At 41.6% G+C, this 14,082-nt stretch overlaps 1 protein-coding gene across 1 annotated transcript; it reads right to left on the minus strand.

Moving 5' to 3' along the window:
- Positions 1-989: 989 nt before the first annotated feature.
- Positions 990-5,672, minus strand: LOC133888762 (sugar transport protein MST1-like). The gene is made up of 4 exons (XM_062329109.1): positions 5,375-5,672; positions 3,053-3,372; positions 1,824-2,456; positions 990-1,690 (listed from the first exon to the last, which is right to left on the minus strand). The coding sequence occupies exons 1-4, from the start codon at positions 5,670-5,672 to the stop codon at positions 1,262-1,264; spliced, it is 1,680 nt and encodes a 559-aa protein (XP_062185093.1). The 3' UTR covers positions 990-1,261.
- Between the last annotated feature and the right edge of the window lie 8,410 nt (positions 5,673-14,082).

Consider the following 14,082-nt stretch of genomic DNA (forward strand, 5'->3'; position numbering starts at 1 on the left):
CTTGGCCTTCGAGGGGTGACGTCCGGGTAAGGTTGTAGTGCTTCTCCTACGTTCCTAAGCAATAAAATATCACAAGAATTTAGTAGTAATCCATCCAATGAAACAAGAACAGCGATAAACGAGTTCACTTGGTAGTCTAATTGTCGTGCACGTGTTCTTGTAATTGGACCTTATATGATTTAAGGATTATTGGAGGTATTGATCGTATCCGAAGGAGCTATGGGCTCATCAATCCCGATGTTGACGCATGTCTTCCGTTTTGCGATCTTGACCGTTGGAAAGTCTCTCCCACTCCCGATCCCTCATGCCGCCTTGTCACTTACATCGGCATCCCTTTCGCTTGACTTTGTCAACACACCATCTTCGTCAACGTTCATCACATGCCTTGCTTGATCTTCATGTGTGAAGTTAGGATCACCCTTGATTCCGCCCAACCTCCTTGATCGTTTGGCACCAAGCACCCCACTTGGCCCCGATCACCCGTCGTCGATCGTCCAGTTGCATCCAACACCTGCACATCAATAGACAAGCAAACATGTATCTCTAGAGCCAAATAATATCATCACATGTTAGTCTAAATCTTATCCCAATTGAGAAGAATAGACGTGTTGTCCCAGAACCTGTTGTCCTGGTCGAAGTGCTAGCAGGGTATAGTTGCTTGCAGTGCAGTGTTGTCTGGTGCGGATGCTGTCTGTTGTATGGTTGCCGGGTTGTAGCTGTTTTCTGTACCTTCATCGTCCGGTTGTTCTAGAGGTTTTGGGGTTCTTTTCTTTCTTCTTTGTCTTTCACGTGAGCTAGGTTCCGCGGGTTGTATTGCTATGTTATTCACGTTTTTGGGTCTAGTTTTCTTTATAACTAGATCACTCTTTCTTCTTAATACAATATCACGTAACTCTTCTACATGTTTGAGAAAAAAAGATGAGCAAATGACAGTAAGTGACCTTACTTCCGGTTCTTCAGGAGATTCACTTACTGCTAAAAGACGGGCCGGGTAGAGCTTGCATCCTTTTCCAGCTTGGGCTTGCTAAATATAGATGTTCGCTTGCAACAGTCTGTGAATTAGATTGTTACTTAGAAGATCATAGGGTTCTATACTAAATTTGCAGCTCGCGACACAAGCAGATTAAACTTAATTTGCAGAATTGAACTAGTACAGAGATTGCATGCATACTAGTCATCATTTCCCTGGATTATTTTACACACCGATTAGATCAACTGGCAGCAATATGATCGACAGTTAATGATCACGTACTCGAACCTCCTAATTGGCTTCCTGGACAAACCTCCTCCAATACCAGTGCCGTGCCCATACCGCTCGCATGGCCTCCAGCGGCACGCCTTTGGTCTCCGGCAGGAACGCCGCGACAAAAGCCGTCATGGCCACGACCCAGCCGGCGTAGAAGAGGAATATCGCGTACTTGAGGTGGCAGAGCATGGCCGTGAACACCTGCGTCTGCACGAAGTAGAGCACGAAGGCGATGGACATGGAGATGGCCTGCCCCACGGACCGAGTATCCACGGGGTGGATCTCGCTCAAAATCACCCACTTGAGCGGGTCCCACGACAAGCCCAAGCTGAAGGTGTAGAGGCACAGGAGCACCAGCACGGCCGCCGCGTAGTTCCGCGCCACCGTCGCTACCGCGTTGTGATTCTTCCCGAGGTGCTCCGCGAGTAACCATGACACAGCCACCTTATATAGGCCGCACCGTACCGTTTATATTTATTAATTAGAGCATACGATAAGACAATTAGTCACAAATCATGGCATGAAAGCTGCTACAGTATATAGAAAGAAATAATAACATTATGTATTCGCGAGATACCTGGAAAAGGATCATGCTGATACCACCTGCAAGGAACAAGAACCTGCGGCCGTAGCAGTCCACGACGAAGGTTGATGTGACGACGGCGCATAAGGTCACAAGGTTAATTATCACAGAACCTAGGATCGCCTTCTGGCTGCCGAACCCTACCGTCCGGAACAGCACCGGCGCGAAGACGAAGACGACGACCATGCCCGTGAACTGGAAGAACACAGGTATGGCCACCATCATCACCGCGTAAGGTCGGTACCCCTTGTTGCGTAGCCTCTTGAACGCGCCCTCCTCGTTCCGGCGTGCCTCATCGACAGCACAAACAATGTCCCTAAACTCGGCTTCGATGTTGACGTTGGAGCCACGGATGCGCTGGAGTGACGCACGGGCCTTATCCAGCTGACCACGTAGGACAAGGCTACTGGGGGTGTCCATTACCAAAAGGGCACCCACCACGACGATGATGGCTGGAACGGCTGCGATGCCCAGTGAGATGCGCCAGCCCCAGTCAGGGATACCATTTGTGAAGTAGTTGACAACGTTGGCGACCACTGAGCCGGTGCAAAGGAAAATGTGGTAGGCCATGGTGAACGCTCCGCGCCACCTTGCCGGTGATGCCTCGGCGAGATACAGTGGAGCCGCCTGTAAGGTCCAATTTGTGCTTAACAAACTAATTCTACTACTTGCATATATAGCTTGGTGTAGGAACTCTGCTCTAACACATGGTGCAAGTACCCTAAAGCTAATTAAGGTCGCCCCTGACACATTAATTCCTCGTACGTGTATCTATTTCATCTCGAGCTCTGTACCGTACCTTTTCTTCTCAAACTTAATATTACCTTTCTATTCTATTGCACATATGTAAAAGTTAAATAAAGGCTTCGCACCTAATTGCACATACCCTTAAGGGCAAAAAAGCGTTTTGCCACCGTGCTACAAACTCGTGGAGAAAGACGGACAAATATGGATAATTCACTTATATTTAACTCTTCACGTGATAGTCTAGGGCTTGAACTCGAGATCTTTGTCTATAATACCAGAGTAGCATGCACTAGTCAGTTCACTAAAAGTAGTCTAAGCTCATAAGAAATGATGTGCAATTCACTTGTATTTAACACATGTATATGTCACAAAATTAGGCCATGCATTGACACACGTATTCAGCAACTTCGACGCTACTAAGCCTGCCTAATTACTTACGCGATAGCTCTGTAGTTTAGGAGAGAGTAGTATCAGACCTGCGAAGTGGAGCCAACACCAAAGCCGAGCAGCATCTGGCCAATTATGAGCATAGCAACATTGACGGCCCCAGCATTGACGATAGAGCCGACAAGAAATAAGGCGCCACCAATCAGCATGATGGCTTGGCGACCTACGCTTCTCGTTACACGGCTTGCTGCTAATGATGACAGCGAGCTTGCAATGTACATCGATGATGTGAACGCCGTAAGAAGCTGATTGTCATACTTGCAGTAGGCATCGTGATTTGCGCTTTTCATCCCGCTAAGCACTGCTGGGAAGAACTTCTTCAGGAACGACTCCATTTGTGTCACACCACCTGAAAATTCGCAAGCCTCTTTTTTAGACAAGATAAAATTCATCACTATATGTTTCAATGGCGACGTCTCCAGGATACAGGGTATAATGTGATACTGTAAGATGCATGTGTGTTTTATATTCAAAAGAGTGCACTTTTTGTTGAACAGTTTGGACTTCCCCATAATTTCTATTTTACATTAATTGTGGCAAAATTGTTAAAAGAAAAAGGGAAAAAGAAAAAAAAACAAAGGTTGTAAACCAGCCAGCCAAATTGGGCAAGGCCCATAAAGGCTTTAACTGTGTACCTAAGAGCTTATAAGAGACCCTAAAATTTGTACAGCGACTGTCACTCCAAATTGATGAATTTGGAGCCGTAAAGGCATTGAATGGTTGTTTATCAGCATCCTGCAAGTGAGAGAAATACTTTAATAAATAAGGCTTGAACTATCTTGCTAGTTTGTCCTGCCTACTTATATTTGTTGTCATATTTAATAATGGTTTAGATATGAGTAGAATGATAGTATGTTTAATGCTTTACAAATGCTCACCTTATCCTTACTTTTGTCTTTTTTTTCTTATGGAAAATTGGTTTTAAAACACCGGTTACTTATAAAATTAATATATTGAATATATAGCTTAACTGCAATTTCCAACAACACATTCTACCGGAAAATATATACTCACCATATTAGTTCACAGGTGCGTTTCGGTGTGATAAAATAAGTTCAGATTTTGAGTATTTACAAACATCTACTAGCCATCACAAAGACTTCTTGACTGCATCGTATAAATTACATTATAATACTTAAAGCATTGACTACGTTCAAATTAAGCAGATATACACATGTATTAGCTATATAGAGATGTCTCGGTTGAAAAGTTCTAGACTATGATCCAATATGTTTTACTCCATCCAGTCACAAAAAGAGTGTCATTTTGTGCTATATGCGTGTAATCAATATGTTGAAACTTTGATCATTAATATGTTTTGAATATTTCATTGAACTTTTGAAAATCGTATAACTAGAATTTTTCTTCAAAAGTTATTTAAAATTATTAGAACTTTGTTGTAGTTTGCATAAATTCAATACTAGTAATTAGTGTTCAAAATAGTGAATTGTTGATGTTTCGGCCGGTGTCCATAATGGCACTTTTTTGTAACCGGAGGGATTACTTTTTAATAAGTCATAAGCTTCTTGGTCCCACCCAAAAATAGAAGTTTTATACTTGGACAAAAAAGTTAAGACTTAAAAGAGTGTGCAAAATGACCATAATATCCTTTAATAATTAACCCCATAATAGTTCATTAGAGTAGGTGGGAGTCATTATCTATCTTTTGATTATTTTTAGTAATATAGATTTACTTCCTAGCATTAATAATGTAAATTTTATAGCAACTGTTGTACCTCACCGATTGAAACCTGGAAGATATACACATGTACATGTACTAGCTATAGCGACGTCTCAGCTGAAAAATTCTACTAAGAGCATATGCTGTACTCCTTCATTGCAAAATACAAGGCTTATTAAGATTTTAAAAAGTCAAACTTCATCAATTTTGACCAACAATTAATTAGTCACATTATAGTATGTTTAGTGTACAAATGATATATCAATAGATTCGTATTTCACAGATCATTTAATAAGATGTTGGTTGTGTAGTAATTGATAATATATTACACGAGAAATTAATGGCCAGAGTGTACTTTGAAGACTTCCTCACATCCTAATAAACCTTGTATTTTGCAATGGAGGGAGTACTTTTTAATAAGCAAGTCAGAAGCTGCTTACTTGTACTTGGTCCCACCCAAAATAGAAGTTTTGGACTTGTTACACAAGAGTTAATTAAGAGAGCATGCTAAATGTTGACTTAGTGGTGGCTTGGATTACATGTTGACTTTGCACAGATACCTCGGATGAAACCTAGCTGATACATCTTGAGGCAGGCATGTCGTTCAGGTATATATGATCGATGCATCCATGACGAATATGGATAATTAAGGCGCTGGGTGAGCACTCACCTGCGACGCCAACTTCGTAGCCGTAGATGAGGCCGCAGGACGCGGCCATGAGGCAGATGGCCGCGACGGAGACCGTCATGCCTTCGCTGTAGTTGTGCACCCGGCCACCATCCGCCGCGGCGAACCCTTCTCTTGCCATCGCACTGCTGACTGCTGTTGCGTACTCGGGGGTTCGCTGGGGCAGAGGTTGCAAGTTTTGTTTCCTTGGTTTTGCTGCCGGTTTGCACAGCTTCGGCTTTGGGCGGGTTTGAAGGCGCAGGAACGAAGGCTGGGGGGCATCACCAGCTACACGCCTCATTACGTTAATGCGTTTCCAGCCACGGAACCCCCCCCCCCCCCCCCTTTTTTTTATCATATTGGGGTGCACAAAACTGGTTTATATATGCAATGTCAAAGTTTTCTCTCTGTGTCTTGCAAGCAAATGTGATATCACATTGCGCATCATTGACTTTGCTACGAATGGCATTCCACTTCTTGTCAGAGTTAATTCGCCTTATATATACTCCAGCATAAGATTTTCCGTGCTTTAAAGTTTCTGTTGTGATCCATAAGAACATGTTGGGTGTAGACTGAATTGCCATATGCGTAACATATGGTGAGACAACTGGAAACCATATCTATAGATCATCTAAATAGTGGCTAGGCAGAGCTCTAGTGATGGTCAGCTGGTCTTTCAAAATGAGTATGCTATCTCTCTGGAATTGGTCCCTAAGCACTGTTGACACTCATTATTGCATACCTTTAACGTCAAATTCCCTTAATATATTATTGATGTATCATCATTATTTTTATTATTAATGCTAACCTTAACGAGGTAGTGTATAGTGACATTTTGTAAAAGTCAGCCAAAAACATAACAAAATCTGGCTCTACTAGGGCTAGAAACGAGCCTGACTGGCTCGACTACTTCACCGAGCTGGAATCGAGCTCGGCTCGGGCTCGTAGCTGGCTCGAGCTAGCTTAATTCGGCTCACGAGCCAAATCTGGTCGAGTAGGATGAGTGGATGACGCTGGGGTCGATGGGTAGGTGAATGCGACCCCCCTCGGACAGCGCCAGCGTCTCGTCCACGCGCGCCGCAAGGGGGAGGGGGAGCACAAGAGGGGTGACAGCGGTCGCGTGGGGAGTGTGGTCAATGAAGCAGTGGCGGTCGACGATGGGCGGTGTGGAGTTACATGAGATCGAACTTTCTCCATTGGCTAGCATCAGCGGGGGTGTCAAAGTTTAGTTCAATCCTTCTTGCGTTTATCGAAATACCAACGCATAAGTTAAGAGTCCCTAGGGTTCGAGTACAAACGCTGCAAGCAGGAGATCACTGGCAAGTACCACATCACCATGGCAGGACTTCTTCCCTTCTTCTCCGCGTTGGAAGAAGTGTCTTCTTTATCACGACCAGCAGTACTCTTCTTCTTCTTCGCATTAGCGGAAACATTTTCGTCCTCATAATCATCATTACTCTTGTATCGACTTGCATTGCACACTGGGTATCTATCCAAGGTTTTGTACTCTTTACGGTAGAGGATACAATGGTTCAAACACAAGTGTATTTTTTGCACATCCAATGATAACGGATATATAAGCTTCTTCGCTTGATAAGTAGTGGTGGACAATAAGTTAGGCTTCGAAAGTATGTTTGCTAAGAGACTCAACCGATTCGAGAAACTCTTGTCGGACCATCCATTGTTGACCTTTAACCTTAGAAGTTCAAGTACCGAATACAACACCATAAACTCCTTTTCACAATCCTTCAATTTCTCATACAAAAATTCCTTAAATGTGTTCTGTAGCACCTCGAAATTATTTAAATCTCTCATGTCTCTTAAAACATTTGGTTCTGAGTGGTGCAACATTTCCTCTAGATCTAAATCATCATCATCATCCATCATAACATCAGGGTTCAGGGTCGTCTTCAACTCTCTCATCATCACCATCCACTTGATCAGCAGCGATGTCGTCATTTGATTTGCATGTACGATGTTCGTCGTGTTTGGACCAACATGTGTAATCCTCGACAAAACCTCTCAAGATTAAATGTGATTTGATTATGTTTAATTTGTCCCATAATTTCTGGTTGTTGCAATTAGAACATTGATAGTGTATTTTCTGTCTTTTTAGTCAAAACGTCCTTCTCGGCAGCTTCAATAAAAGTAGAGAGTCATTTGATGTATATTTTTTCATATTTTGGGGCATCGTTCATCTATGCTCAGTTCATCTTTAACTTGAACCACAAAATTAGATCTATAAATTAATTAATAAGAAAATAAGATTGTTTTTAAAAAAAGGAAAATGGGACATTTTATGATTATAATATATCTACACAATTGAATTTACATTTGCGCAAATTTATAGCTCAAAACGATGTGAATTTATTACTCTCTCACTCCCTCTAGATCTAGATCCAAATATATCCAAAAATCTTCATTCATGATAAAACTTCCTAGAGTGTAAAAACCATCAAATTAAAACTACATTTTTAAAATATAATACTAGAATCATGTCAATTTACACAATTGAATCAACATTAGCCTCAAATTTTAACAAATTCGAAGATCTAAATGGCTAAAACCATGAGCATCTCTAGAACACATTCAAACTCTAAATAAGCCTTAAATCTAAATCTAGACTTTAAAAAGATATTAGTTAGGGATGAGATACCTTTTCCTTATATGGTTTCTCAAAAAATTCAAAAACAAAACCTCCCTTCCTCTGTTTTCAAATGACGAATGAACCAAAGTTTGAGATGACGACGCTCGGCCATCTCCTCTGCTGTAAGGCGCTTGAAGATGCAGGTAGGAGAGGCGCATCGTGCCTGTGAGGCAGCCCACCTCCCGGTGCTCCTCTAGTGGAAGCGGTGGATCCTATCCCCTTTTCTTTTTGGAACCGGGAATATGTGGCAGAGCATGATGACATCGCAGGCCGAACAACAGGCTTGGCAGCCCTCTAAAGTGCGTACTCCACCATGATATTGGCGCGACACAAGTAGGCACGCGCCATGCTCACGGTTGCCTCAATGTCAGTTACTTTGGCTAGCTCAACGTCCGTCTTTAATGGCTCCTGCAGACTTGTGCTGTACTAGATGTTAACTTCCTCCAAGTTTTCAGCACGTGCCAGAAACTGCTTCGTGTAGTCATCCAGGTGTTATTGGTTTAGATGGGGGAGGGGGATGTGTGGTGTGGTGGTGATAGTGGTGGTGGTAATGAGCATGCCGGTGCACATGTGGTCGCTAGGTGAAGTGCTTGATTGATCTAGGGGCACAATAGCACTTCTTTGATGTCCTACTCCCCGCAATAAAACTGAGTGGTTGAATAGCTCAAATGTCACGTGGGTCAAAACCACTATCAAATAGTTTGAGGGACAAGTTTTACCTAGTTTCAAGAGACGAGGGAAGCCATATCTGATTTTGCAGTTTAGGGACAGAAATTAATCCGGGACAAGAGTTGAGGACACGAAATAGATTGTCCTTTTTTTTTTTCCAGAAAGGGTATCCCGGACAGCATCCTTATATTAATACGCTATTGCCTGCGTTTGTGAATTTTCTGTAGTACAAAGCCTCTTGCATGTGCACCTGAAGAAAAGGGAAAAGAGAGAAAAAGGCCGAAACACACAATTTTCCGCAAACTAAAAAAAATCCATCATTGAAGCACACATTTGGTGTTGATCAAAACTCTTGTTGAACCATCTATTAAGCATGCATATGGCGTGTATCAAAGCTCTTGCCTGAACCACTACACAACTGTTGGGCAGGTACGTCGGATTCTACAAGAGGGAGCAGAGCGCGGGAGCGGCTGTGGCGTGGCAAGTCGGCACGCACAAGACGTCCCTGATACACCAGCTGACTCTGAACCGGGGGCTACCCTCGGTTGATACTTGGGTTTCCTCGGTTGAGGATGGCAAAGACAAAGATAGTAAGCTGTCTGCACCAACCAGCTTCCACTGTTGTGATTAGTTGAGCTTCTGCAGTTGCAGCATGGCCGCGCGTATTCCTTTGTTTGAGGTGTTATGTAAGGTAGATAAGGTTTCAGATGCATTGAAGAAATGCTATTTTTCTAGGACTTCACAGGCATATCACTTTTGGTTCTTAAGATTGGTGATCATGGCCTTTGTGATGCTGCATCGCAGGGCTAGCACCACTGTAATTTCAAAATTCAGACCGATTCTTGAATGTCATATTTTATTTTATTTTCTTTTTTGAGAGGATTATAATATTTGTGATGGGTATATATACCATTTGCAAATGGAATCCATGAGGCATGGCTAGGCTTCATCAAGGAGTAGTTTGGGCCTAGGCCTAAGCCATCCCAACATGGGCTTAAGTAGGCTATCCGCCAGGGCTATGGACGACCCAGAATGCTCTTATATATGGGAATTTTTTTATTTATATATTTTATTTTTTGTAATATTTGCAAAATTATATACCTGTTTTAACAAATTGCAAGAGTAGACTACCATCATCCGTTCATGAGTGACCCCACCGACCAGAGATTAAAAAAACAAAAACCACGTCGCGCTTGTTTCTCTAGCCCACTGAAGGGGCGAGTTGCACCGTTCGTTGGCTTCTGTGAGGTACGTGTATATTTCTTTTTTCATTTAAATCTTGATTTTATCTGAGAGTACACGAGTAGTCAAAAAATCTAAATGTTTTTATAAGAAAACTAGAGCTCACTAGCAATCCATTTTAATTGGTTTGATCTAAAAATCCTAAGCAAATATTTAATTAAAATTCTCCAAAGAAACCTACTTTTATAAGTTATAGCAATTTTTAATGCCTCAAATGAATTCCCAAAAATCAGAAAAAAAAAATCATTAACATTCTTCTCATGTGATGTAATAATTTATAAAAATATTTTTAATCCTAGGTTATTTGGTGAAAACGTGAGTTACTTCATTTATATGCATTTTATCATTTCATGTGATATTATCTTTTTAATTCAATTTGAATTCAAACATGCACAAATTCATCCAAATGCTGCACAATCAAGGGGTAAGTTCACTAAAAGATTTGTCAAATATCTAACTATATGGTATATACGCATAAGGAATACACCATTAACAGATAGGGTATATTGTACACCTGATGGACAACTCTGGATATTGCGGATCCAAATCTACGGAATCTGGTATACTCGGAGATCACGAAAGACTATGCTAGGAAGGTCTCGATCGGGTTAACCAACTCGAGTACGACTAGTATCCCAACAGGATTTAGTTTCCTGACCTTGACCAACAAGTTGGAAGACTCTCGATCGACTATGGCGCACTCAAGGCGGCACCAAGACCCCTATATAAGGTACGGACCCAGACCCCCATGAGGACTCTGTTTTTTCCCAACTACGGAAGGCAAGCATGAAGACCTTAACGCAGGAGGAACTCGATGACATTACTTGTACTTGAGTAAATACATACACATAACCATCAACACAAGACGTAGGGTATTACTCCAACCGAAGGTCCGAACCTATATACAACGTGTGTGCCTCGTTTCATGTTGGATCTCTGATTCACGATGGTAACCCGTTATTTTCAGACACATTGTCAGGAACAAATTCTCAACAAGATTATCATAAAAAATTGCACCAAATAACATAGGATAAGTTCACTAAAAGATCATCAGTGCAATGTGATATAAATTGATAAATAATTGAGTTAGATACCTAATATACATACATTTAAAAAGTATAATTATGAAAGATAACTGATATGGCTTCATAAATCACAATTTTGCAATGTAGGATAGAGGTAACTTATATGTATAATTTACATAAATAACTGAAAGGATAAAGCTAACCAAAATAACAATAAAATAACTGAAATCATTTGGATTAAATGTCTAACTTATAGTTGCAGTAAAACAATTAAGACAGATATATAGCACATGATAAGCTGCAAATATAATTACATGAATAATAGGTAAGCTTCTTGCTATTGTGTAGAGCAATCTCACTACTACAAAAGTTATGTTTGAATCATAGCCAAAGTTTAACCAACAACTTAAAGCTGGTGCGAGCCATTTTTATGCCAATAAAAGCACATGCCCTCGCTCTCTTTTTTTTTTCACCCAGCGAGATCAAGGTAGTGATCATCTTTTTATATATGATGATCAAATAACCTAGAGTAAGTTCACTAAAAAAAATATCACATAAAATGATAAAAATACATATAAGTAGAGTATTAGAAATGAACTCATTTTTTCACCAAAAAACCTAGGGTTAAATATTTTTATAAATTATTACATCACATGAGAAGAATATTAATGATTTTTTCATGATTTTTAAGAATTTATTTGATGCATTAAAAATTGCTAAAAATTATAAAAGTAGGTTTTTGAGAATTTTATTTAAATGTTGGTTTAGTTTTTTTATCAAACCAATTAGAATGTGTTGCTAGTGAGCTCTAGTTTTCTCATAAAAATATTTAAATTTTTTGAACCACTTGTGTACTCTCAGATAAAATCAAAATTTAAATAAAAAAAGAAATGAAAAGAAATATAGACATACCTCACAGAGGCTAACGAACGTGCAGCTCACCCGTTCAGTGGCAGAGAGTAACGTCTGGCCTGCTGAATGGGTGAGATGTGGTTTTTCATTTTTTTTAATTTTTGGATTGGTGGGGCTCACAAGGTCTTATCTATTTATCGCGTGAGATCTTCATCTCATCCGATAAACGAGCGATGATAGTATATTTTTACAATTTATTGAAACAAGCATGTAATTTTGTAAATATTAAAGAAATAAAATATATAAATAAAAAATTCTATATATGGGACCCGTGGGCCTAGTAACAAATGGGCAACAATGACCTACGTCAATGGGCCCATTCTTTTATAGCATTCAAGAAAATTTGTACTCAATTTCTTTCCCACCTACACCTTATGCTGTGCAGGATGGCATTACGAATCTGTTTTGCAGAGCTCTTAAACTAGCTTCCTGAGTGAAATCAGAGGAGCTCTATCAAATAATATTTTTAGTTTTTAGCTCCCTGAGTGGAATCAGTGGGAGTGATTCTCTGAAATGAACTAGATGTTGGGAGCTGAAAAAAGTAGTTTTTATTGATTCACTTCCCGTACAGAATCACTTCCTCCGTAGAGTTTATTCTACAGAATCACTTACAACCACAGAATCACTTTCCTCAGAGAATCACTCCCCGCAGATAATTTTATCAAGGGGACCTCTACCAAATAGGCTCTACCTCTTGCGTGTTGGAGTGGGGGCTTAGTTGGTAAGCTATTTACATGGATAGTACAAGTGTTAATAACAAAGCTGCTAAAGATATGTGTTAAATTCAGAGCTGATCACATCCTTGCTGAATAATACAAGTATCTTTTTTTAAAACAAGATAGGCAGAAGAGCTACCTATTATATTAAAAAGGAGGAGTAAAACCCAGATGGGCAAAATACAAAGGGCAATATGCCTGTGATAAAGAAACATACACATGCGCCAAACAACAACATCACCAACAAAAAAAAAATAGTTCTCTCAGTATGACACGTACAAATCGCATTGTCTCTTGCAAAGCTCCTCATTCGGTCCTCCTCTTTTAACTTGGCCCTCGCTAGTTGCGTGAATAACTTGTTGTGTTGACACCAGCCTCTTGTTGCACTCCTTCCACATTCCGCCTTGAGCAAGAATTTGAACACTTGATCACCTCGGATCAACTAGGCCGCCTATGGGGCAGCCCTTGGGTCAGCCACATCCTGCAAGTCAGCAATGCCTTCTCCAACCAACCCAATAAGGGCGTCGTCCATCTGGACAATATTGTCATTGTTAAGGCCGAAAAGTGTCGTCAGAGCTAAAATCACCTATGTTGGGAGCGGACAGTCAAACATAGCCAAGTACTCCTGTAGCATGGCTTCCAAGGGCTCAAGTTCATCTTGGAGGAGACCGAGCTGGAACCATAAGTTGTTTTGCGCATGTTGCATGGTTGTCATCGGCCGCCGTAAAGCAAAGCGAGTGCTACGACGAACCATTGTCATGTCAAAGGTCCAGTGTCGGCATCTTGTAGGTGCCACCATCGGCGATGGAGGCGGCAAGGGATTCGACAGGAGAGGCAACTTTGGAGTGCACAAGAGGTCCTCAACCCTCGTGATGGTGACGGTCAGGGGGTGAGGGGAAGGACTCCCTCCCCTTGAGGAAGCTGAAACCCAGGAAGCTTCAGCATGGGCAAGAGATATGCAACAACAGTCTAGGGTCTCTGGATCTAGTGCAGGGAGGGATTGTGTCGATGTGTCGAGGGGGGGGGTGATGCTACTATCAGCTTCCCACAATCCTAGGCAATGGCTGTGGGAGGTGTGGCTGGATGAGCTTCGGCCTTAACAGCATCAACTTGCGTGTCGTCATCATTGACTGTACTCATCGATGGAATATCCATGTTGGACCTGGACAGGTAGGCAGCAGGGGCGCAGTGGGTCATTGCGCTATAGGGTGGTTGCACCTTCTCCAGGCCACCCGACACATGGGAGTGCCCCACGGACTCCAGAGTTCAAGGGCTGCTATGACAACATCATATGTGGGTAGCACCTCACACGTCGATCATAACCTTTGCTGGTGAGGGATCCTCCTTTGATAGGAGCACTGAGGTAGTCGCGACAACGTAAGTATCCTAAGCCGACCCTTTGGCATCAATCAGTACATGATCTGACACGTTGGGCCTCACACAGAGACGTCAGTCGTCGACCCTTTGGCATCAATCGACACATGATTTGACACGTTAGGC

The sequence above is a fragment of the Phragmites australis genome, chromosome 13, assembly GCF_958298935.1.
Source record: "Phragmites australis chromosome 13, lpPhrAust1.1, whole genome shotgun sequence".
NCBI classification, from domain to species: Eukaryota; Viridiplantae; Streptophyta; class Magnoliopsida; order Poales; family Poaceae; genus Phragmites; species Phragmites australis.